Here is a 24,337-nt window from a genome sequence, read left to right on the forward strand (position 1 = left end):
TCATGAAAAAGACGGCTTCACGAATAACAAACAGATTATTGTACTTTGATGAATCTCTGTATAAAACAGATTCTACATGTGAATGTGCAGAATCTGTATCTTTCTGGTTTCAGTTCAGTTTGACTCCAGCTTCACTCGCCTGCAGGCAAAAGAGAGTGGAAGAGACAGAAGCTAAATAATGCATTGACCAAAATGTATCGGCTGCTGATACAGATTTGCCAAAATATCATCTGGACTTAAAACACCTGAACAAGTAGCTGCTTGTGTTTGTGGTGGAAGAATGTTCGACTCGTGTGGTAAAAGAAACTAAACACAGTGAACAGAAGAAGGATTTAAAGAGATGAACTCAATTATTAAACTGTTCCTTGATTCTATGGACAGTTTAAGATTTTAGCTTATTACTAAATTTATTGTAAAAAGTCGACATATAGTGGTTGAATATGGCTCATGACCTTTCATAGAGTCAACTGTTTTGGACCCCATGACACCAGTGATCGCTCTCTACTGGGAAACTGGGAAGTGGTGCTTTCAAAACCACGCCACAATGAAACCTTGAATAAAAAAGCAGAGAAGAAGAAGATGTTGGTTGCCACCCACCAATAAATCGAAGAAGAAGAAAAAGAAGAATAAGGAGTAGAAGAAACCTTCACACCATTCAGAGACGTTCCCCATAACGTCAGTCATTTTGTGTACATTTTATTTCCACACCTCTTTGCTTTTGACACTTTCTTCGTCTGGATTGACAGAATTTCCCTCAGACTTTATTCCTGCGTGTGATAATTACTGAAGAAGCGAGATCCATATTTTAGAGGATCTTTGCTCCTTTGTGTTTCTAATTAACTGATCTAATTAATCCCTTTGTCTCATCATTGACATGGTGATTTATGCAGAGTGACCCGAGCACAGTGACGTGCACAGCAGCTCTGTGTGTGTGTGTGTGGCTGCAGGAAGTGCAGATCGCAGAAGTCATAATTCATAACTGGAGAAAACTCATAAGCCATTACCCTCGACAGTCATAAGTCACGACGTGTCAAACTCCGAGTTTTCCATCTGCTTCAGATTCATAACTTGATTTTATTTGTGGAGAACAGAGGGAGCTGGAAGGAGCTGATTGTCTGTCTCTGGAAGAATGTGTTCTCTTCTGTATATTCTTTCATTTCAACATGATGTGGCAGATTGGGTCTAAAGCTAAAATGTTTTTGTCGAGAAAAGAGTTTCAAAATCAACACTGGATTCTTCTTAGGTGACCTGAACTTTATAGATATAAAAATGATTCATGAAATCACTCTGGAGTCACTAAATCACAGCATATGCTCTAGTGATACATTCACTTTTGCAACCATAACTTTTTTACTCCTTGTCGTCTGTTGCGTATTTTTATTTTTATGTTGTGTTCAAGGTGATTTGTGTATTTTGTCGTCTCGCTGCAACACAACTTCCCTCAGACGGGATAATAAATTTGACTTGACTTGACAATATGAACCAGATTTACAATCCTGTCTAAATGTTGTCATTTTGAAATTTAGCATCACCAACCAGATGTTTCCTGTTTGCTTTACATTTGAACCTTTATTTATTCTTTATTCTTTCTCTTTATTCTCTTCAATTCAACTTGCATTTCCACCTAAATCCAGATGTTTCAGTCCCTTTAATCCTCTTGAAGAACACATCTGCACACATTTGTCTCTTTCCTCTTACAGTCGGATCCTGTTTATGTAAAAACCTCTGTGGACTTTCTTTAACAAACAAACAGGACCTGAGCAGATTCAGTGTGAGCTGAAGCTTTCAGCACTTTAAAGAATAATCTCTAGGAAACAGGCTCGTATTTCCCTCCTCAATAAGCATGAAAAATGCAAATCGAGTCTCATCATTTATACATGAAGTTTAAAGTTTATCAAATGTTGACAAATCCCGGAGAATTAAACTCGAAGGCATTTAAATGTGAGACTCTTAAAAGCACAAAAAGCCTGTGCAGTGTTTATGCTGTTATTTCACTACGTTTATTTTTAGTTTGAGCATTGCAGCTCTGGAGCAATGGTTTGAAAAATGATCTTTCAAAATGTGCATTGTTCTGCACTGACCTGTCGGTGAATGAGCATAAAGCCGGAGTGTGAGTCTCAGCAGCGTCGTGTTGGTTATTGAACGTTTTCAGTTCATGTCGCAGCTCGAGGGATTGAAGACGATTGAAGACGATTGAAGACGATTGAAGACGATTGAAGACGCTTGAAGACGCTTGTTAGAAGCTAAACTTATTGCAGATGATAAGAAGGAGCGTTGATATTTTTCATCTACAGACAAACGTGGCTGCAGAGTTTCTTTCAGATTTCTGTTTCATGATAACCTCAGACATCATATATCTATATTTGTGTATGAGCAGAGGCTGATCATCTAAAAATCAAATATTTTATTTTTGTTTGTTCCAATTTCTCTCTTTTTGCTCATGCTTCCGATTCCTTTTCATCATATAGCCACAAAAATTATGATCACAGAATGAATGTGTCCTCAAAACAGAAATTACTTTTCATTTGCCGACCGCCTTGTTATAAGAACCATGATGCATCGCCTCCTGTCTCGTTCCTGGAGTCTCTCTGGTGCAGCTCCGCCTGTGGAGCTTGTGTTTTCATGATACTTTCATCAGTTAATGTTCACACAAAGAACAAATAAAACCGTGAAAATCATCCCTGTGTTGAGAGGATGGACGACTCGGAACAGGAAGGAGAGATTTCTCAAGTCTGGTTCTCATGAGCCTTTTCATTTGGGAAGAATTTTCTCTTGCCTGAAAGTCATTGCTCTTCATTTGAGGCCGTGTCTGACTTTTATTTCCTCACTTCCACCAGGGAGGAGGTGTGTTTCCACCACTGTCCGTTTATCTTTTGGTTGGTAACGTTATTTGTCAGCAGGATTATGCAAAAACCGATAAAGGTCTCACTATGGATCAGGGAAGAATATTTTACATTTTTATTCACAATTCTTCTCCTTTCTTTAACATTCTAAACAGTATTTTCAGCATTTTCCTTGATTTGTCAGAGAATGATAATTCATGGATCTCTATGAAAATAATTTTGCTTAGTGGACAGATATTTATCCGTTTGATTAATTTGGTGCAGATCTGTAAACAGTTAAATGTGGTTTCATAAGGGGACGGTTGGGAAAGAGGTGTGAGCTGATTGAGACTCGTAGTTTGAGAAAAGCATAAACCTGGATCAGAGGTTCGGCTCCAGAGAGCAGGTCCAGGTTTCCAGAGTTAGTTTCCTTATCAGGCAAAGTGTTTTCCAATCCAGAGTAGAGACAGAGACCGGCTGAACCAGACGCTCACAGGCTTAATAACAAAGGTTACTTCTAGTTTGTCTAAGTTGGCAGTATCTCTCACCCTGAAGGTTGGGGGGCCATTTGGAGTCCGGTTGAACGACCCCGGTAGAAGTAGGTCAGCAGGTCTGTGGAGTCGGCAGCAGGTCGAGTCTAGTGGGGGGTGCAGGTGATCCGGCAGGAGGACGGACACAAGGACACTCAGACCCACCCAGGGACGCAACCAGGAGAACCAAGCACTGAGATACAAGGCATTTTCTCACTTGTTTAATTTACTGAAGAACATTTGTAAATAGTTATTAAACATCCTGTCCTGACAAATCTATCTTTAACAGACTAAATGATATTAGTGGTGATGTTTGCAGATATAAACAATGCAGAAGAAATGTGTATTACCATTATCTTAATATTCTCTTTTTTAATTCAAATCTATATCTTGTGACTGGTGTGACTTTATTATTCAAGGCCACACTGCAGCCATTCAAATCTCATTTCCATCTCCTCCCTTATCGAGCCAGGTCACACTTTCCACTGAAGCCTGTGACAGAATTTAAAGTTTGATACCCACTTTCATTTTGGATTAAAATAGCGTCCATATTTATTATCCCTCTTCACCCTCACTTGACAAACCGGAGCAGACATAATTCCAAGTTTCCGAGCTAACTCTCATGAAGAGTGTCAGGTGCTGAGCTGCATGTGAGACAGCACTTATCCCCCCCCCGTCCCAAATGACTTAATTTGTCCCATTCACGCCAGACTTCAAGTGTCTTTACAGCAGAACCTAAACAAAGTCTTATATCGGACAAACCACCGGCTGTAAACAAAGTTCGAAGACGTGAAAGACCTCTTGATCGCCCCCTGGTGGCTGGCTGCAGTATATTTCATAAACCCCGCCTCCTCCAAACTAAAAAGTCGATGTACATGTCAAATACTTTTTTTTTCTTCAAAGATGGTTTCTGTCCTATTTGTTTAACTGTTCATGTTTCTGATCAGGTTTTTTTTGTTATTGTTTCTGCAGTTCTATTAGTAGGTTGTATGATAACAACAGGTTTATACAGATACTCCTGCAGAAAGCTGGTTTCTGCAGGAGGAAGTATGTATTTCTGAAAGCAGACTATTTGCTGTGCCCGGTAAGAAGCTTACACGCAGATTAAAACCTGAACTACTTGAGCCGTTATCCAGAATAATATACGGATGATAATGTGCATCAACAGAGCGACTGTCTCAATCAGTGGAGCTGGTATCGCTCTCTCTCTCTCAGCCCGGAGGAAACATTGTCTGCTGTGGTTTGAAGTTCGGCTGCAGCTCGAACCCTGAGGCCTCCTGAGGAGAAGAAGCTCGTCTGACTTCGTCTCTTCCTCCTCTTTGTCACATATGAAACCTCAGAGGAGCCTCTCTCTCTTCTCCTGGTCCCTCACCTCCTCCTTATGTTCCCGAGGAGCTTTAATTACATGTGAGTCAGCTCGGCTACATCGGTGATTCACTCCATCGCGGCTCGGAGAAGTGTCGGCAACACATCGCACACACGTTGCATTACAGCGAGGGCTCGGAATTTTAATGATGTGTCCGTCAGTCGGAATAAATGCCTCCGACCTCATTTTCGCATTTTACTGACACGCTGGATTTCCTGGAGGGCAGCGTCTTCATTTCTCTCCACTGAATAATCACAGCGCATCATTTTTTAGATGAGGGGGGGAAACCATTCGTTTGCTGGATCCAACTGAAAAGGTCCTTTTCTCATTGTTCATGGTTCCACAGTGTGGATCGTTGTACCAACATCAGCTGAGGGGCAGTTAAACCCTTTTCCTCCGTGAGTTGTATTTCAAAGTCTCGTCAAGGCTGCAGACAAAATGAATCATGTGATTATCATATGATAGATGCATCATGTAACGATTTATGACACGGTTGGAGTCTTTTTCTACATTTCCTCAGCTGAACTCATATTCCTGCATCTTTTACAATTAGTGCCTCGGTGCTGGCGCCTCCTAGTGGCCGGATGCTGAATGGTTTCAGGTTTTCCGTCCTTCCCATTCCTTTAAACACGATATCTCATGAATGTCTTTTGGGACTTTCTTCAAATTTGGTTCAAACATGTGCTTGAGATCAATAAAGGACAGATGTGAATTTGAAAAACCACCTCAAACATTCACTGGAACTCAATGATCACCTGATTGAGGTTTGGAGGCATTTTTTCCCTTGTGAACGTAGTTTCTCTAGAGCAGCTCCAGAAGACCCTTTCAAATTTGACTCAAATGTTAATTTTGACTCAAAGTTGAACTGATTAGATTTGGGTAGTCTAAGGTCAAAGGCTAAGGTCGCTCTGACTTCAAAAAACATGTTTTGGCTTCTCGAACTTGATATTTTCAAAACCTTCAAATTTGACCAGCTGTCACTTGGACTCAAAAAGGAATTGATCAGATTCCACTTGTCATGGTGACCTCACATGTGAGTCTTGAAAAGCTACTGGTTGTTGGAGGAATACAGCCACTGGGTTGTAATTCTAGTTTCTGTCCAGTTGTCATCAAACTCAAACAGAGCAGCCGATGTGACATTCTTTTGATTATGATTATAATTTCATATTAAATCGTCTCTGTTGCTCCCCTGGAGGTTGGATGATGCTTTTTGTGCCTTTGCTTAAGAAGAAAAGAATAAAATGGCAAATAGAGGTAAAGTCAGACTCTTCAGCTTCTTCTTCAGTGTTTGAAAAGAGTTTAAAAGAGCTTATTTCATTCCTGAATCTTCTTCTGCGAACCCGACCTAATTAGGAAATCGGTGAAAGTGAAAACAAAAGTTTTGACCACTTTCTCATGAGGTTCATCATCAGTTCCCGGGTTTAGAATGGTTCTTGTAGCTGCTTTCCTTTGGGGCTTAATTAAACCTTGTGCTGAATATTCTCAGGTTCGCATTGAGCCTAAATAAACCTCGGAGTAAAAGCTTTTGAATTAATTTGTCCTCCCACATCTCTCCTCCACCTCTTCAGCTCTCCATCTCTCCCCCGCTCTCCCCAACCTGTTCTTATTCTCTCCGTCTCTCTTGTCTTCTGTCTCTTCAGGAAAGGAAATGAATTACTGTACATGAGGCCGGTCACATCCTACTAATGAGGACTGTGAACCTCAGGCTCTGCCTCTCCTGTGCTCCTCTCCAGGGTTAACGGGTGTAACATCTCGTTGATTACTAATACTAACAATAATTGGTAAATGACTGCTTGCTCAGTGGCTCTCGGCAGTCAGGTTGCCTCTGAGTTAAGACATCTGAAGGGAGAAGGTTGAGTTCTGCACGAGCTCTTCACAGATTCCCCTGAAGGATTCACACAACGTTAACTTCCTGATTCGAGCGTTTATCTTCTTCTGTTTTCTGCTCTCGTCTGAAGACGCGACAGAAACAATCAGACGTAGTTTAATGAGATTTATCCTTCAGCCCAGTTGTTGATTGAGGGCTTTGATGTGAAGTGTTACAATAATCCGGGTTGTTTCATCACGGGTTAAATGTGTTGACAGAATTGAAGTATAAGTTAATTTCACTAATTCCCCATGTGGCCCATGTTTAAATCACCGGGAACATTGCTCGAGATGTGAGCTCCTATTTATTCTCCCGCTGACTCTCGTGGTGAACGTTATGTTTTCTCTTTCGCTCGATCACTCTTCTGGACTTTGACTGCTGGATGACGCGGAGGTAATGGAGACATAAATTTCCTCCTGAAGGCTCGGGGCCTTTCGGGGGGGACGGCGGAGCTGCTGTTAGGAAGCAGAGATCGATAAAGGTTCATGTTGGACCTGAGCATCAGAGGTGGACAGAGGAGGAGGTGATGGATGGATCAGGTTCAGTCGGGTCTTAGAACCTGTGGCATGAAGAACCTGTAGAGAGACAGTTTACAAATCTGCAGGAGTAATATCCTAGTTAATAATTATAGAAGTTACAGATTCAATCTTTGGACTATTTAGCTGAATACAGGAGTTAGTCAGAATCAAAATAATTAAATATTTGGGGCTGAAACAATCAAATGGTCATTGCAATACACTTGACATCTATTGCACTTCTGTCCGTCCTGGGAGAGGGATCCCTCACATGTCTCTCTCTGAGGTTTCTACATATTTTTACCTGTTAAAAGGGTTTTTAGTAGTTTTTCCTTACTCTTGTTGAGGGTTAAGGACAGAGGATGTCACACCATGTTAAAGCCCTATGAGACGAATTGTGATTTGTGAATGTGGGCTATACAAATAAAACTTGATTGATTGATTGATTGATTGATTGATTGAATCAGCTGATTATGGTTTTGATTAATTGATTGACTCTTGCTGCAGCTTCACAAATCTCAGTGCGACACCTTCAACTTACTTTTCTAAAGCAGTTGCACATGAACACGTCACAGATGAGAAGATGAACATGTTTCTACTCTATTTAAACAGATGTTGCCTCCAGATGTGTGCAAACAAAAAAGCTAAGATACGAATGTAGTTATGAGAAAAGAGCACATTCAGGTTCAGGGAGTGTTCGGTGAATAATGCAGGAGTGTGAATACTCTGCTTGGTAAATAATACATGTCCCTGCAGTCCAGTCCCTGGCTGGAGAGAGAACGTTTCAGAGATGGAATCAAGTAGTGATGAGTCGTTGTTCTTTACAACTTCCAGCGCATGCGTCAGCCGGCTGTCAGAAGCCCAACGTGTTAACTCTCACTGCTGCTGACGGGTGGAGCCACGACCCGTCCTGGGAGGTTTGATTCCTCACCCCCCCACTCACCCCAGACTCCACGGTGGTGATGCAAAAACTGCTCAAAGTCTAAAGGAAATGTTGCAATGGTTGGATTGACAGCTGCAACTTCCCGAAGTGCCAGAAGAAGATCTTCAGTTCAGAGGGAAGTGAACTGTCATCTTCTCCTCGCTGTCAAATCCACTTTCGAGATTATGACCAGTGAGTGTTAACGAAGACAGAGAACTCTTCCTGGGATGTGACCTGTCGAGTCGGTCTCAGCCCCTGGTGGCTGGCTGCAGTATTGGTCATCAACTCAGCCTCCTCCATGTTAGTGAATGTGAAATGGAGCGAGCAAAAATTGATTTTTAAAACCTGGTTTCGGCCAATTTAGCTTGTTCTTATCACACTGATGTTAGTTCAAATGTTCCTGTTTCTGATTACTTTGCTTTTCATTTTACTCTACGTTGTGATTGACAGTTGACACTGACTCCTGATTGGTCAAACTCCTGATCACGCCTCCACTGACTCCCCGGGCTCTAAGTGAGGCCATTGGTGCAAGATGGCCGCTTTCTTTTTTCTCACGTGTGGATAGTGGGAGAAAATCTTTATTAACATAGATATTGATTTACAGATTACACCATGATTCTATTACTGGTTAGTGTGAGTGTTATGATGCCATCACATCCCTGCAAAACATCACTGGAACTGACACTAAAAAAGAAGTGAAGAGATACTTAACAGTGTATTAAAGGGCAGAGATCATTTAAAATCTTTGTGCTTGTGGCTACATCCCATAATTATGCCTTTAAATCGATTGACCCTGTATGATGAGCTTGTTCCCGGCCGTGCAGCGTTTCAGATGCACTAATACTTCCGCCATTAAAACCAAATTACTTGCCAGCCCATGGCGTTAAAATTCAGATTAGCAAATGCATATAATTGGATTCTGTGTGAGCGCCGAGCATCATCTGTAACTGCGTGACTTGGCCGCGCTGCAAGGGGCTGAGCTCAGCAGATGGATCGATGCTGGTTCTTGGCACCTTCTCCCCCCCACCACCACCCCCGCCTGCGTGTGTGAGCAGCTGAGCAGAGTGCAGAGAGGAACACGGCTTCTTCTCCTCCTCTTCCTCATCTTCGACACTAAACCCACTTTGCGGCGTGAAGAGCACGCACGCTATCGATTGAACAAGATCGACAAAAGTTTCACGGCTTAATTCAAGGGTGTTGCGTCTGTTCGGCCGAGAAAATCAACCTTGATACATCTGGTTGCTTTGAGCCGGATCGCTCACCCTGAATGTTTATGATGATAATGATTCTTGACACCTCGGTGAAGAGACTTTTTAAGATAATTCTATATCTATCTTTTCTCAGGGAGTACAGATATATCATACTGACGTATATCATCTTTATTTTTAAACCTTTGTATAGAAGAGATATATTTTGTGGAAGGACGCGTTTCGAGGAGTCTTTGAATTGTGGCTGACTCGTCGCTCTGCAGCCGCTGAAGAACTCAGCCTCTGAATCCAGACACTTGGCGTTTGTACGTTTCGGTCTTTTGAAACTTTGTAACGGTGAGACTATCGAACAAAAGACTTGATGGGAATCAAACCCAGAACCATTAAACAGTTGGGATTTATCCAGTGTGACTAAACGCACATCACACACTCTTGAGATCAAGTCATTCAGATGTCGTAGAGGACTCAGATTTTCCTTCTCATAATGTATAAGGACGACTCTGGTGGGACTCGAACCCACAACCTTTGAATCACTTCCTTTGTGCTTATGTTGGAACACTTGAATATGATGATGCTAGAAGTCCAATGCGCTATCCATTGTGCCACAGAGCCTCTTGTTATGCTGGCATTTGTCCTTTTCGGTCTTTTGAAACTTTGTAACTTGTAGACTATAGACCAAAAGACTTGATGGGAATCAAACCCAGAACCATTAAACAGTTGTTCTTTTTCCAGTGTGATTAAATGCACATCACAAAATCTGGACATCAAGTAAGTCAGATGTGGTAGAGGACTCAGATTTTCCTTCTCATTAATGTATAAAGAAGACTCTGGTGGGACTCGAACCCACAACCTTTGAATCACTTCCTTTGTGCTGATGTGAGGACAATTGAATATGATGATGCTAGAAGTCCAATGCGCTATCCATTGCGCCACAGAGCCTCATGTTGATGTTGGAGTTTGTTCCTTTTGTTCTTTTGAAACTTTGTAACGGTGAGACTATCGAACAAAAGACTTGATGGGATCCAAATAGATATATTTTGTCAAATCAAAAACAGGAACAGTGATTATTCCTGCAAACATTAATTTGTAGATTTATGGTTATGAGCATTCAAGTGGGTCCACATTCGTGTTTATACTTTACGAATTGTTCCTGTTGCTCAGAAGAAATTATCTTGTTGTTAATATGATTTATCACATTGTAATAAAGTTATAAACTGTACATATGAAATCCGCTCGTCCCTGAATTATTATATATTTATTCACAATGTTGCTCTGTGGTTTTTTTTTTTTTTTTACAACTTTATTTATCGTTTTTCCATATTGAAAACATTTACATCATTAGTTATGCATTTCTTACAAAAGTTGCGCACCCGCCCCCCTCCCCCCACACCAACCAGGTGGCATCCCCACAAATAAATCCACAAAGACACTCACGTATCACACTGACAGACAGAACACCAAAAGAAGAAAGCAAATATAGACAAATACAAAAAAGAGACAGGCCAAAGGAAAAAAATAAAATAAATAAATAATAATAATAATAATAAATAAATAAATTAAAAAAAAAAAAAAAGACTCAAACCAATCTATGTTGATCATTATGTTCATAACACCGACATCCAGGACCTTTAACATAAGAAAAAAGTCCCAACAGTCAGAATATAAGCATTGAGAAGACTAGGAAGGCAATCAGAGAAGGAAAGAGGGAAAGATAAATACATATTAAATAAGAACAAGGATTCAGGCAAAAGGCAAACTCTTGATATTTGTCATGAACTGTGACCAGGTTCTGTCGTATTTAACCTCCGACCCGTGTACTGTATATCTAATTTTTTCAAGAGCCAATCCCAACATCACCTCTCTAATCCAATGAACATAGGCAGGAGGATTCTTCCCCTTCCAATTCAGCAGAATCAGACGTCGGGCATGCAATGATGCAAAAGCAATTGCATTTTTATGGAGACGGGACAGCTTTAGCTCCTCCCTTACTACACCAAAGATAGCTATCAAAGGGTCAGGCTGCAGTGTTTTGCCAGATATTGCTGAGAGTGATTGGAAGAGCTCTGTGGGTTTTAAACTCTGTATTCAGTGCTGGTATAAAAACCTCATCTCTGCTTTTTTTTAAGTAAATTGATGCGTAATTCATGTCGCAGATTCTAAGTGTCCGTGCGAACCTCCGTCCTCGCTCCGTCAGGGATTCAGTTCACGACGAGGCTCCGTCCTCAGCTCTAACTTAACAGGACGTGACATTTCCAACTCTCAGATTCTCCATTAAAAGCCTCGGTGCTGCTTTGTGCGTCTGTGAAGACTGTGCGACAAAGAGAACTACACACTGTGTCGGGCTCTGTATTAAACTGTAGGTCACACAGCAGTGGGTGTGCTACTAAAGATCTGTCTTTTCTGTGAGAGTCACTTCACGTCCCGGGGGCGTCATTCCCCCCCCCCCTCCTCCATATTGTCCAGTAAAGGTCAGTCCCTGCTTGAATGTGAATATTGTCGGTGGGACGTGGAAAGAGAAAAATAAAATGGCTTTTTCTTATCTGCCACTGGAGAGCTGGGTGAATGGATCTGTCCTCCGGCTCGTCCGTCTCCTCCCGGCAGGGGACGCCCCCCCGTCCCCCGGCTGTCTCTTGATGTCTGTCTGCGATGGCGTTGCCAGGCGGGGGTAAGGTCGCACCAAGGTCGTGGAAATGCAGTCGGGCTGCTGACCTGTGTCCCTGTGGGAGGAGTCACACGGGAGCCATCTTTAACTTTCTAACTAACGAGGCCGATGCTGCAGGTTTACATCTCGTTCTTCGCTCCAGAGGGAAAATCTCATCTGAACATCTGTTTCATGTTGTTGTACATGACAGGTGATTTGAATTATACACACAAGGATGTTGTGTGCGTTGGTGATTGTGTTACTGATCTAGAACGTGTGCTGCAGCTCATCAGCGTCTGAGAACCTTTGAGGGTTTGTGGTGTAAAACATCTTCCTCTGTCGGGTCAATTCTCTGTGAGGGGTCTTTTTGTCTTCACTTCACAGATGATGTATCTCATGAATAATAATAACATAATTTAAACATTTGGATCATTCAAGTGACAGCGAACTGAATGCATGAGCAGGGGTTTATTTGTTGAGTTGTTTGTGGTTGTTTCTGTCGCTGCTGTTTTATCAAATTAATGAATAATTCATACGTTGTTTGAATTTTCCCTTTTTTTTTTTATTCTGCAAAATAAAAACCAAGCCGTTTTTTAATTTCCTGCCAAAAATAAACCATAACTTCTATGTGCTGCACTTCTCACCCTGTTAGATGAAATGAACACACTTGAGTTAAACAGCTGCAAGTGGTTTCAACATTTCTTCTGCTCTTAATTTACCTTGTTATAATTCACGTTTTCAGTTTTGTTAATACTGATTAACGACGCATCAAACTAGATTCATAACTCTGACCTGCAGCTTTGAACCGGCTCTGGTGATGAATCTCTGTGGAGGCTATTGTGTGTTCACTCTGAGGTGAGGAGATAATAAATGGTATTGATTGTAAGTGTGATTTATGTAATTATCTTCCCAGTGGATTTGTCTCGTAGAAAAGCTCCCTGGGATGTTTGAATTTGCAAATTGAAATAAAAGAAAAACATTTTCACAGGTCATGTAAAAATGTCAATGAATCAAAACCTGAATCCAAGAAACACACGACAGCAAACCACTTCATTCCAATTGTCAGACAAATCTTTTACTATCTAGATTATAAACATTGTGCAAACTGTACATGCACATAATTAATAATTGAATAGTAAAATGTAAGGCCAAAACTCCATCATCATTTAGACGTTTTAAGGCATGTGGCCTCATGAGGTTGTTTCCTGCAGTCTCCTTAATATCCGATCATAGATTTTTCATGATATTGTCGCTGCTGCGGATCAGCCCCCCCGCCCCTGTCAACAACACAAACACCAACCTGCGTCTCAAAGCTAGAAAATCAGTTTCAATCTACGCAGTCGCTGTGACTCTGCTTCATCAGAACTTTATAAGAAGCGTAGGATGAGTTCCTCCACCAGGTGCAGGTCTGCTGACTCGTGAAAGATCAACTCGATGTCACAGATTAGATTCACTGAGTCTGTTTGAAAAGTTAAAGCGTCTTTATCTCGTGGTTCAGTTCAGACTGAAAGAACCAACAAGGTCATGGAGAGAGAAAACCTTTCTGTGTCACAGATTGCTCGGTTATGGCTTCACGCTGCAGAACTGGTGTCAGGCCATGAGAGGGATTAGAGTTCCAGAGTCAGTTGCTTCCATGTTTAGATCCTGAGTGTCTCTGCTGAGATCCTGTGAACAGTAAGATGTGTGACTATGTTAAAACAAAAGGTTTTCCTATGACGACACTGGAGAAGTTTCAATCATCAAAAATGTTTGCTTGTTATTTGAGTTATTTGATTTTTAAAATTCTATGCAAACAGCATTTTGTCAATCGCCTGATAAACTGAGTTGTGTTTGTAAATATAAGAGATTCTGGTTGTTTTCCTTTAAAATAAATCAAATGTTGCTCTCCAGTGTTGTGTTGGTAAAGTTTACAGGATGTGATCGACGACCAGAATCTCTTATATTTACGACCCCCCCCCCCCCCATCTGTGTGTTTGCCCTCAATCAGACCTTCAAATACCCTTGGTCTACAAGTTGGGGTGTGCGTGTCTCTGTGCGCGTGGAAAGAAATTGTGTAACATTTCAAAGTGAACAACAAATCAAACACAGGTCATAACATCAGGGCATTAAATTAAATCAATGCATCAGCTGTATCTGGATTATACGTGGTGATAAATGAATTCAAGTTATATCCGGCAGATTAAACATCAGACTGAGCACAAGTTGCTGTTTCCTGCACACACACACACACACAGTCTCACCTCAGCCCTCTCCCTCTCCCTGCAGTTTGACATGCAGCAGATCAGCCTGGAGGAGCTGAAGCACATCCTGTTCTACGCCTTCCGCGACCACCTGACCATGAAGGACATCGAGAACATCATCATCAACGAGGAGGAGAGTCTGAAGCAAAACTCCGGGAACTGTCAGTTGGAGTATGAGGGAGGTGAGCCAAACTACCTGAGTGTGTGTCTGTCTGTGTGTGTGGTGGAGAGAGAGATAGTAGCTCATGCTGTCAGGAACAATTCGAGCTGCCTCATCATGACCTATAACCAGCAGAGTCACCTCACACCTGCTGATTTATTGAAACCTGGTATAGGGAGGGTCACCTACTCTGAAGTGGAGCTGGTGAAATATACATGCCCTCTCGCTGCAGAACTGGAGTCTTGGAGTAAGTCAGATGTCATAGAGGACTCAGATTTTTCTTCTCATTATTGTATAAAGACGACTCTGGTGGGACTCGAACCCACAACCTTTGAATCACTTCCTTTGTGCTTATGTTGGAACACTTGAATATGATGATGCTAGAAGTCCAATGCGCTATCCATTGCGCCACAGAGCCTCACGTTGTTGTTTCCGTTTGTCCGTTTCGGTCTTTTGAAACTTTGTAACAGTGAGACTATCGAACAAAAGACTTGATGGGAATCAAACCCAAAACCATTAAACAGTTGGTCTTTTTCTAGTCTGACTAAATGCACATCACAAAATCTGGAGATCAAGTAAGTCAGATGTCGTAGAGGACTCAGATTTTCCTTCTCTTTAATGTAGATTTTCTCCGCTCATTAATGTATAAAGACGACTCTGGTGGGACTCGAACCCACAACCTTTGAATCACTTCCTTTGTGCTGATGTAACAACACTTGTATATGATGATGCTAGAAGTCCAATGCACTATCCATTGCGCCACAGAGCCTCACGTTGATGTTTGCGTTTGTTCGTTTTCTTTTTTGAAACTTTGTAACAGTGAGACTATCGAACAAAAGACTTGATGGGAATCAAACCCAGAACCATTAAACAGTTGGTCTTTTTCCAGTGTGACTAAATGCACATCACAAAATCTGGGGATGAAGTAAGTCAGATGTCGTAGAGGACTCAGATTTTCCTGATCATTAATGTATAAAGACGACTCTGGTGGGACTCGAACCCACAACCTTTGAATCACTTCCTCTGTGCTGATGTTAGAACACTTGAATATGATGATGCTAGAAGTCCAATGCGCTATCCATTGCGCCACAGAGCCTCACGTTGATGTTTGCGTTTGTTCGTTTTCTTTTTTGAAACTTTGTAACAGTGAGACTATCGAACAAAAGACTTGATGGGAATCAAACCCAGAACCATTAAACAGTTGTTCTTTTTCCAGTGTGACTAAATGCACATCACATAATCTGGGGATGAAGTAAGTCAGATGTCATAGAGGACTCAGATTTTCCCGCTCATTAATGTATAAAGACGACTCTGGTGGGACTCGAACCCACAACCTTTGAATCACTTCCTCTGTGCTGATGTTAGAACACTTGAATATGATGATGCTAGAAGTCCAATGCGCTATCCATTGCGCCACAGAGCCTCACGTTGATGTTGGCGTCTGTCCGTTTCCATTTTTTGAGACTTTGTAACGAGTGGACTATCGGACAAAAGACTTGATGGGAATCAAACCCAGAACCATAAACAGTTGGTCTTTTTCTAGTCTGACTCAATGCACATCACAAAATCCGGAGATCAAGTAAGTCAGATGTCGTAGAGGACTCAGATTTTCCTTCTCTTTAATGTAGATTTTCTCCGCTCATTAATGTATAAAGACGACTCTGGTGGGACTTGAACCCACAACCTTTGAATCACTTCCTTTGTGCTGATGAGAGAACACTAGGATATGATGATGCTAGAAGTCCAATGCGCTATCCATTGCGCCACAGAGTCTCACGTTTATGGTGGCGTTTGTCCGTTTCAGTATTTTGAAACTTTGTAACGGTGAGACTATCGAACAAAAGACTTGATGGGAATCAAACCCAGAACCATTAAACAGTTGGTCTTTTTCCAGTGTGACTAAATGCACATCACAAAATCTGGGGATGAAGTAAGTCAGATGTCGTAGAGGACTCAGATTTTCCTGATCATTAATGTATAAAGACGACTCTGGTGGGACTCGAACCCACAGCCTTTGAATCACTTCCTTTGTGCTGATGTTAGAACACTTGAATATGATGATGCTAGAAGTCCAATGCGCTATCCATTGCGCCACAGAGCCTTACGTGACCCAAACCAAAAAGCTGCAGCTGTGGACTCACAAAAAACATCTGGAGGCTGCCCTGTGTCATGTGACATGGAATAACAGCAGAATCTTAATGAACAGCGTCTTACTCCACCACTGTTTGTGTACAAATAAGCAAGTGGTCTCTCCTCTTCCGCTACGTAGCTGAAGTCGTCTTCATGTTGCAGCACTTGTCCGTGTGAAAGCTCCTAGGCAAAAAAAAAGTGTGACTCAGGAAATATGCAAATAGAGACACAGCATTGGGCTTTTTCACTTTGTCAGCAGTAAAACAGGAAATGTAAAAGTGTCAAAAAAGTTTTATTTCTATTTCAAAGTATTTTTTTTGCCTCGATACCTCAGCTCCACAACAACAAAACCAAGAGATACTTCATTTGTTTACAACAGTAGGAAGTTGAGATGTATCATCCAACTTTATTTGTAGTAATGATAATAGTAAAACTTAAATTTATACAGGACTTATCTTAGGAAGGTTACACAGTACTGTACAAATTGCATGAGAATAAAGCAAAGGGAAAAGACAAAACCAAAAATAAAGAAAAGATAACATCTAAGTGCTGGTAAATCTATGGATTATATGATTCAGAAACATAAACACAGAATAAATGTTTAATTGTTCTTTGAGAAATCAGCAACCAAAAGCTGCAGCTTCTTCTGTGTCGTCCACTTTGTCCCAACACTGAATTTGGTGCGTTGGCAAATGCTGAGTCATCATGTCGCAGATCCCACGTGTCCGAGCGGGGTCTCAGCCTCCTCTGTAATTCAGACAGAGGGTCTTCTCCACAAGTGTCTGCAACATGGATTATATTGAATTTAGTATTCAGTCGCATTGAGATTCCAAACATCACGGACCTGTGAATGTGTCTCAGAGGGAGTTCACTGGATCGACACGTCGCACCGACACTTTATCAGCGTGTTTAACAAGTTACATCTTTAAAAAAAACCTGTTCCTGCTGAGTTTATGATGGAGAGTGTTACCACATCACGATCACATCTGTTTCCCCCCGAGCTCCACGAGCACCAGCTGCCAGCGGGGGGGACACCACACTGCGCTCGGTCACGGACAAATCAATACCCAGCGTCACCGTGCGATTCATACCGAGCTGGATTCATCACGCTTCCTGCTGCTCGCGGCTGCGGCGCTCTGATATACGAGGGAGCAGAAGAGTAACTTGATTTCCCCTCTGGCTTCACCTTCGCTCGGGAATCGATACGTGTGAAGCTGGAAAAATACAACAACACGGTGAACAATGTAAACACTGAATCATCGCCGAGCAAATCGTACAAGAGCGTAAAGTGCAGCGAGGCGTCTGACCAGCGGGGGGGGGTGGCAGCGAGACGCAGGAAACCTCACCGCTGCCACTCGGCTCTGTTAGAAGTATGATCATGAGGCAGTGTGAGGCTTTGACAGCCAGCGCTTATTGTTGTTGATATGTACGATACAAAAACTTTTGTTTCACAGAATAAACTTGAATTAATATATTTGGTTATATTTAGTTTTTGTTACTTTTTATAGTTATTCATAAAAATAACTTGTTTTTTTTCTTGGACATAAGGTTTTAATAACTGGTTGGTAAATTAGTACCAATAACTAATATCAATTTAGCAATAAGTTATATTTATGAACTTTTTCATGGATGACACTAAAATATTAGTAATTGATAATTATGTATTTTTCTTTTTTTTATATTTGGCTGTAGTTTGAATACAAGCCATTATAAACAAATGTATATAAACTACTTTTTAACTTTAATTTAAAATACTATTTGTTTAGTGTGAAATAAACAAAACAAAACTAAAACATAGAACGAGATGTGAGGGATTTTTTGTTTAAAAATCTCAACAACCCGGCATTGGATGGTTGCATTGAAAATAAAATCTTGTAGTAAATTAATTAAATTATCCTTTTCATCACATTGTGTCTGTGGCTCAAGAGGTTAGAGAAGGAGAAGAAATGTCCTGTTAGTCGCTCTTTGATTGACATGATTGACAGATTTCAAACAAGTGGACACCGGCTCCTGGAGACGTCACCAGAAAGTATAAATACTCGTTAGGTAACGTGTGATTGTTAGCGCAGGCGTCCCGGCTGAACATCCACAAAGATCCATTCATTCCAAGCACATGTGAAAGTCGACGGTCGTTAGTCAGAGTCTGGAAACCGACGCACACTTCATTAGCTCTCTGAGCTCGGCGCTCCACTGAGAATCCTTCAGAGGTTCGGCAGCGGTGCGGTGACTCCAGGCGGCGGAGGAGGTGTTTTATGAGGCAGGTCCGGGCGACTGGACCCAGAACTAATGTCTCCACCGCAGGTCTCCCCCCGTCGCAGCAGTTCAGCCGACAGCTGCACACATGGTGTTTCCATCGGATTGTTGTTAACTCAGCATCACTTACACAACCAGAGGGGCTTCATATCAGGAGAGTGAAGTCCTTTTGCCTGGATCAAGGTCTGAGTCTTTAAGGAAAATAAGGGACTTTCAGCATAATCTGAAGGTATCTCCCCCTGGATCATCCAACCATCCATCAATCCATTCATCATCCATCCATCCATCCATCCATCCATCCATCCATCCATCCATCCATCCATCTATCAAACCATCCATCCATCCATCTATCAAACCATCCATCCATCCTTCCATCTATCAAACCATTCATCCACCCCTCCTTCATTCCATCCATCCATCCATCTATCAAACCAGCCATCCATCTTCCATCTATCAAACCATTCATCCGTCCCTCCTTCATTCCATCCATCCATCTATCAAACCAGCCATCCATCCTTCCATCTATCAAACCATTCATCCGTCTATCCTTCATTCCATCAATCCATCCATCTATCAAACCATTCATCCTTACATCCATTGTCCTCCGATCCTCCATCCGGGTTGTGGAGGTAGCTGGCTAAGTAGGATGCTCTAGACTTCCCTCTCCCCTGTCTCCTTCCAGCTCGTCCTGGAGGATCCAAAGGTGTCCCCAGGCCTGATGGGATACTCAGTCCCTCGAGTGAGTTCTGGGTCAACGCCATGAGTCTCCTCCCAGTTGGAGATGCTTGTTAAACCTGGAAGTCGCCCAGAACAAAAGGCATCAAGATTAGATCCCTGAATTATCCAACTGTCCCTGTTCGATGTGAAGGGGAAGGGATTCTACTCTGAGCTCTCCTTCAGATGTCCGAACTCCTCAACCTTTCACCATGGGGGGGGGGGGGGCTTTGCCTAAATGTTGGGAAACAGGAGTTCTGTGTTGGAGTAACATCGGTACCGGTTTAGTTGGAGACTTGCTGTCCTGCTACAAATGTCTTATAGCTGTGGTTCAGCTTCCAGGTGTCGATGTGAGAGCGAGCTGTGTTTTCCTGGAACAGAGATGTTATTGCTCGTAAACCTCTCCTGGTTAAAATCAGGTTAAAAAGCCTCAGTGCAACATTCATCAAACATTGAGTTACATCACCTTGGAAACTGGCTGAACGTCCGATCTTAGATAATCTGTTTGCCCAAACCTCGTGTCATGTTTTATATGAGTCTGGAATAGTTTTCTTCAACAGCAGCCAAATAAAAAAACCTCGGCCAAAAAGCACGGAGCGACTGCTGTCCTACTTTTCATTTTCTTTGGAGCAGCGTTTTTCGATGACTTCAGTGCTTCTCAAATTAAGAGCTAAAAATAGAGCGAGTGAGCGACGCCGTGTGGCTGCCGGTCATTGGCCCGGCTCCCCTAATTACCGCGGCCCGGTGGAATCGCTGGAGTCTCTCGCAGCCGGCTGCTGAGTTACCAGTCGGCGCCGGACGATGATTGAACGAGAGAATGATCAGAGAGACGGAGCGCAGTCGGCTGTAATGTGATTCTGAGTGTCAGCTTGGATTTGTTGCGTAATGACCTCCAGCTCAACGTGTCATTATTCATTTGTACTCTCATATCTTCTGTCTTTAAAGTTGTCCAGTAGCCGACGGCCCAGAGACTAAATAAAGATGGACGACATGTCTCCGCTTCCTCTCAGTGGATAAAGAGGAAACTCAAACATTCTGGGTCCTGCCATCTTGTGCTTTTGATGTCATTTGGTGCCACTGTATCATGCACTCGACCAAACTTAGCAGAAATATAGTGTGATATAGTTCAAAGGAAGGAAACAGTCTTGGACTTTGTAGTTTGGTACAGGGTTTATGACCCGTACTGCAGCCAGCCACCAGGGGGCCACTGAGATTATTTGGCTCCACTTTTAGTGAACCATCATGTTGTCCCTCTTTGTCTACTCTGGCACTTGGAAAGTGTGTTCTGTAATCCTGGCAAATCAGCATTAACAGTGAGCTCGACCAATCAGAGATGTTGCTTTTCTTACACCTGAGGATTGTGGGTAGTGTAGTGCTTCCTCTTGACATTGCACAAAATCACATTTCCCTGAAAGTTGGTATAAAACAGACTTGTGGCTTCTAGGAGAGAATAACATTGTTTCACAGTCTCATAGATTGTGGTACGTCTACCTGGGATGGTAAAAATATTACGCCCGATAATCATAATCTCTATTAATGAATGAGAATTTTTTTCTGCACCTTAATGGCATCGTCCATTAGATCGTATCTGTCCACATTCAGTTTGAACACATCATCAGATTTATGTCTTATGATGCAACTGGTGTCACATGTTGAATATTCCTCCTCATTAATAACTGTACTAATGCAAAATTAGTGGAATTCCTCTTTAAAGGATTGTTTAACAGTAAATTACAAGATCTCAATGTAAACTCTCTGTTCTAATGTGTCCATCTGTGCGTCCACATGCATCAGTTCACTGTCTCACTGTCACACTGAGTGCTTCACTCTGATTCTCTGGTTTCCCGCTGTGCGTTCAGCTGGGATCCAGAGAGGCTGTGAGTTCTGCCCGGCAACACCGATGTGAGATCACACGTCCAGTTCTGGTCCTGAGCTCTGAGACACTGAGGAGAATCTCACGCGACAGTCGACACGGATTTATGAATAAACATCCACCTTCAGAGAATATATGGATCAAACATTGAGATTGAAATTAGAATTATTTAAGCATCTTAGTGAAGTTTATGAAATTATCACTTCAGGAGCTTCTTCATCTTTTTCTTATTTCCTCTTTCAGTTCACCCGGCGAAGAAGAACCGCCAGACGTGCGTGAGGAAGAGCCTCATCTGCGCCTTCGCCATGGCGTTCATCATCAGCGTCATGCTCATCGCAGCCAATCAGATGCTGAGGAACGGCATGGAGTAGCCGTGCCCACTGTGAGCGGGGGGGGGGGGGGAGCCAGCCTGCATGTGCATGCCAGTGGGTGTGGTCTCATCCCCGCGGACAGGAACAGAACCACATGGAGTGACACTGGAACAAACAACCTCCGACGGAATCCATTTTCAAAATTCCCTTTTTTTCCGACGTCCAATGAAACTGTGAAGCCAGCATGAGGAGTCATGCAGGACTCCTCCCACTTTACTCTGACAGGGACACTCAAGGGCTGACATCACACATTACGTCCTCTCTGTTTCCCCGATGCAATAAAACAAATGTACAAAAAAAAGACGTTGAGTGCAGAAGTTCAGAGCGGCGTTTCTTTTCCAGCCAGATGTGTCGTGTGCAGATGTGTCACCGGCCAGGAGTCTGACGAGCGGCCGGCGCTAAAAGGAGAGAGAGAGGGACAGGTGACCTCTCGTTCTAGAAGATGGCAGAGCTTGGCGCCACTCAAGCAGAAGGATGTGTTCTGCTCCTCCTGCTCCTGCTCCTGCTCCTCCTGCTCCTGCGGTGCTACGATACGTCAGCGCTGCAACTTTCTACTTTCAGCTCCTCCCACTTGGGGCCGGTGGGAGGTGCTGACCTCAGTTCATCCGCCCTACAAACCAAAGCAGGCAACGGGTGAGATGTTAAAGAGGCAGATCCAGGCTGGAGGTCCGGCCTCGTGGCGCCGGTGAACGGATGCAGCGGCTCTGAACGTGTGGTTGTGGATCTTCTCTCTCCTGGAAACTTGTTTAGTTTAAAGACTTCAAAGTTTAAGAGAAGAAGTTTCTGTGTCTTCATTAGTAAAAGGAAAGAGAATCCACCCTGTGATGTTTTCACTGACGTTTACATGGACACCAATGTTCACACTATCGACCTTATTCTGAATGAATAAATACAAATATGGCAATATGGCAAAATTGGACGTTACAATGCAATCAAGACAAAAACATGATCAGAATAGTATTATATGTCTAAAGTTGATATTTGCTTATTTCCAAAATGACCTTGTTCTGGTTAAGATAATCAGAACTTTACATGTTTGTCTTATTCAGACTATTGTCTTTTATCAGATTGTTGGTGTCCATGGAAACGCAATCACTGATATCATCTGATGCTCAGTGAACACAAAGATTTTTATTCAACTTTTTTGGTCCATCCTCTTTCTCTCAGTCTGTCTCGTCTTCTTTTCCCTCAAGTGGAGATTTTCCCTCAATGTCTCTGGACATAAACAGACAAATATATCAGCTAAAGAGCAAAGAGATTTTCCATTCGACAAAACCTGAAATGCAACGTTTACTCTAAACGCTGAGAATAAGAAACTTGTGCGACTGTGATTTCTTCTGAATTTCTGACAGATTTCTACCTACCGTCATAAAAAAACTGGATAAATGTTGTTTCACCATCTGCACCACAGGAGTTTTTTAACAGTGAAGATGTGTTTCAGGGTGGATTTTCTCTTCCTGCATGAAATATATCTTAGTCTTGTGATAAATTTTGATCCCCTTCAGATTCCTCCGCTCAAAACTAGAGCTCATTCTCAGCCGAGGCCCAACAGACCCTTAGATTCAATCCAGATGGAGCAGATTTCACACACTCATAGAGACCAGTCCTCTTAATGCCTGATTTCTTTCTTCCACCAAGTTTAATTGAAATCTGTCAAGTTGTTTATCTCGAATCTTGGTGAATACACAACCTCCTTACCGCTTAATATTTGATTTCTGATCTGTGCATCATTTGTTTCCCCTTTAAATTCAATTTTTATAATTTTTAAATCACTGTACAAAACGAATCGACCTCACCTCAAAGTTATCAGTTGTTTTTTTGGACAAAATCTGTCATTTTTAATAATTCAACCACTTTTGAAGTTGTGAATATTTGCAAGTTTTCATCACAGACGATATGAAGAAGTTTACATTATACATCGTTAGAGCTTTGATAGAAAGTGTTATTATTATAGATGGAAACACTGCATCCTGAAGAAGATCTGAGCAACATAGGATGTAAAGATGAACCAAATGTAACTTTAACTCTCTCGATATTTATTTTATTTGAACTTTGGAAGCTCCTCCCTGTCCTGAGATACAAACCACTGTGCCCATCACAGATAAAGACGTCAAATACTCACATATTCCACATACATTTGCAGCAGATTCCTGTTTTGGAGGATTCCCACAGCACTGACTCGTCGGCTCTGAACTCCTGCACCGACCCTCATCTCAACATGTCAACCCGGCCAGGGGGGGGGGGGAGGTCGCAGATCACCCATATTATCGAGTGCATGCAAAACAAGTCGTTGTCTCCTGTAAATACCGTCGTCTGAAGTGTCTCACGTGTCTGTTGGAGGTGACGGACGGTGTCTCTCTATGTGCATGACTGTTGGTGCTGTCTGCCCACCTGGGTCCAGAGGCGCAGGGAGGGGGGGCCGCTCCACCACCAAGGACCCTTCTCTGCTTCCTCTCATCCCTCCTTCCAAAGCCATAGAACTCCACGAGGTGAGAAAGCAGACAAAGCAGCACAGAGGCTTTTCCCTGTTGCCACCAGGAAACACTAGATCAAACAGGCTTTGTTCCCTGGCAGATTTCTCTGTCCTGTAGGATTCGGTTTGTTCCTGTTGTTGTGTTTTATTATTTTTTGCACTGTACCTGTCATCTGTTTCCATGGCATCACACAGTTGTAGGTCTGTGCAAGAGCGCCATCTAGAGGTGAGGGGAGATCACATCGTTCATGT

General features: G+C 42.4%; 1 protein-coding gene and 8 non-coding genes across 9 annotated transcripts in view; 1 reads left to right on the plus strand and 8 right to left on the minus strand.

The window, feature by feature from the left end:
- Positions 1-21,612, plus strand: part of LOC133003018 (calcium-binding protein 8-like) — a 51,494-nt gene extending 29,882 nt beyond the window's left edge. The window contains exons 6-7 of the mRNA XM_061072604.1: positions 14,137-14,293; positions 21,485-21,612. Of these exons, the coding sequence (XP_060928587.1) occupies positions 14,137-14,293; positions 21,485-21,612 (285 nt within the window). The remainder of the gene's footprint in view (positions 1-14,136; positions 14,294-21,484) is intronic.
- trnar-ucu (transfer RNA arginine (anticodon UCU)) lies at positions 9,726-9,842 on the minus strand. Its single transcript has 2 exons — positions 9,806-9,842; positions 9,726-9,761 (listed from the first exon to the last, which is right to left on the minus strand). It is a non-coding gene; the product is annotated as a tRNA-Arg (tRNA).
- On the minus strand, positions 10,053-10,169 carry trnar-ucu (transfer RNA arginine (anticodon UCU)). The gene is made up of 2 exons: positions 10,133-10,169; positions 10,053-10,088 (listed from the first exon to the last, which is right to left on the minus strand). It is a non-coding gene; the product is annotated as a tRNA-Arg (tRNA).
- On the minus strand, positions 14,573-14,689 carry trnar-ucu (transfer RNA arginine (anticodon UCU)). Its single transcript has 2 exons — positions 14,653-14,689; positions 14,573-14,608 (listed from the first exon to the last, which is right to left on the minus strand). It is a non-coding gene; the product is annotated as a tRNA-Arg (tRNA).
- trnar-ucu (transfer RNA arginine (anticodon UCU)) lies at positions 14,924-15,040 on the minus strand. Its single transcript has 2 exons — positions 15,004-15,040; positions 14,924-14,959 (listed from the first exon to the last, which is right to left on the minus strand). It is a non-coding gene; the product is annotated as a tRNA-Arg (tRNA).
- On the minus strand, positions 15,251-15,367 carry trnar-ucu (transfer RNA arginine (anticodon UCU)). The gene is made up of 2 exons: positions 15,331-15,367; positions 15,251-15,286 (listed from the first exon to the last, which is right to left on the minus strand). It is a non-coding gene; the product is annotated as a tRNA-Arg (tRNA).
- trnar-ucu (transfer RNA arginine (anticodon UCU)) lies at positions 15,578-15,694 on the minus strand. Its single transcript has 2 exons — positions 15,658-15,694; positions 15,578-15,613 (listed from the first exon to the last, which is right to left on the minus strand). It is a non-coding gene; the product is annotated as a tRNA-Arg (tRNA).
- trnar-ucu (transfer RNA arginine (anticodon UCU)) lies at positions 15,928-16,044 on the minus strand. The gene is made up of 2 exons: positions 16,008-16,044; positions 15,928-15,963 (listed from the first exon to the last, which is right to left on the minus strand). It is a non-coding gene; the product is annotated as a tRNA-Arg (tRNA).
- On the minus strand, positions 16,256-16,372 carry trnar-ucu (transfer RNA arginine (anticodon UCU)). Its single transcript has 2 exons — positions 16,336-16,372; positions 16,256-16,291 (listed from the first exon to the last, which is right to left on the minus strand). It is a non-coding gene; the product is annotated as a tRNA-Arg (tRNA).
- Positions 21,613-24,337: the final 2,725 nt, after the last annotated feature.

Source organism: Limanda limanda, chromosome 6 (assembly GCF_963576545.1).
Source record: "Limanda limanda chromosome 6, fLimLim1.1, whole genome shotgun sequence".
NCBI lineage: Eukaryota > Metazoa > Chordata > Actinopteri > Pleuronectiformes > Pleuronectidae > Limanda > Limanda limanda.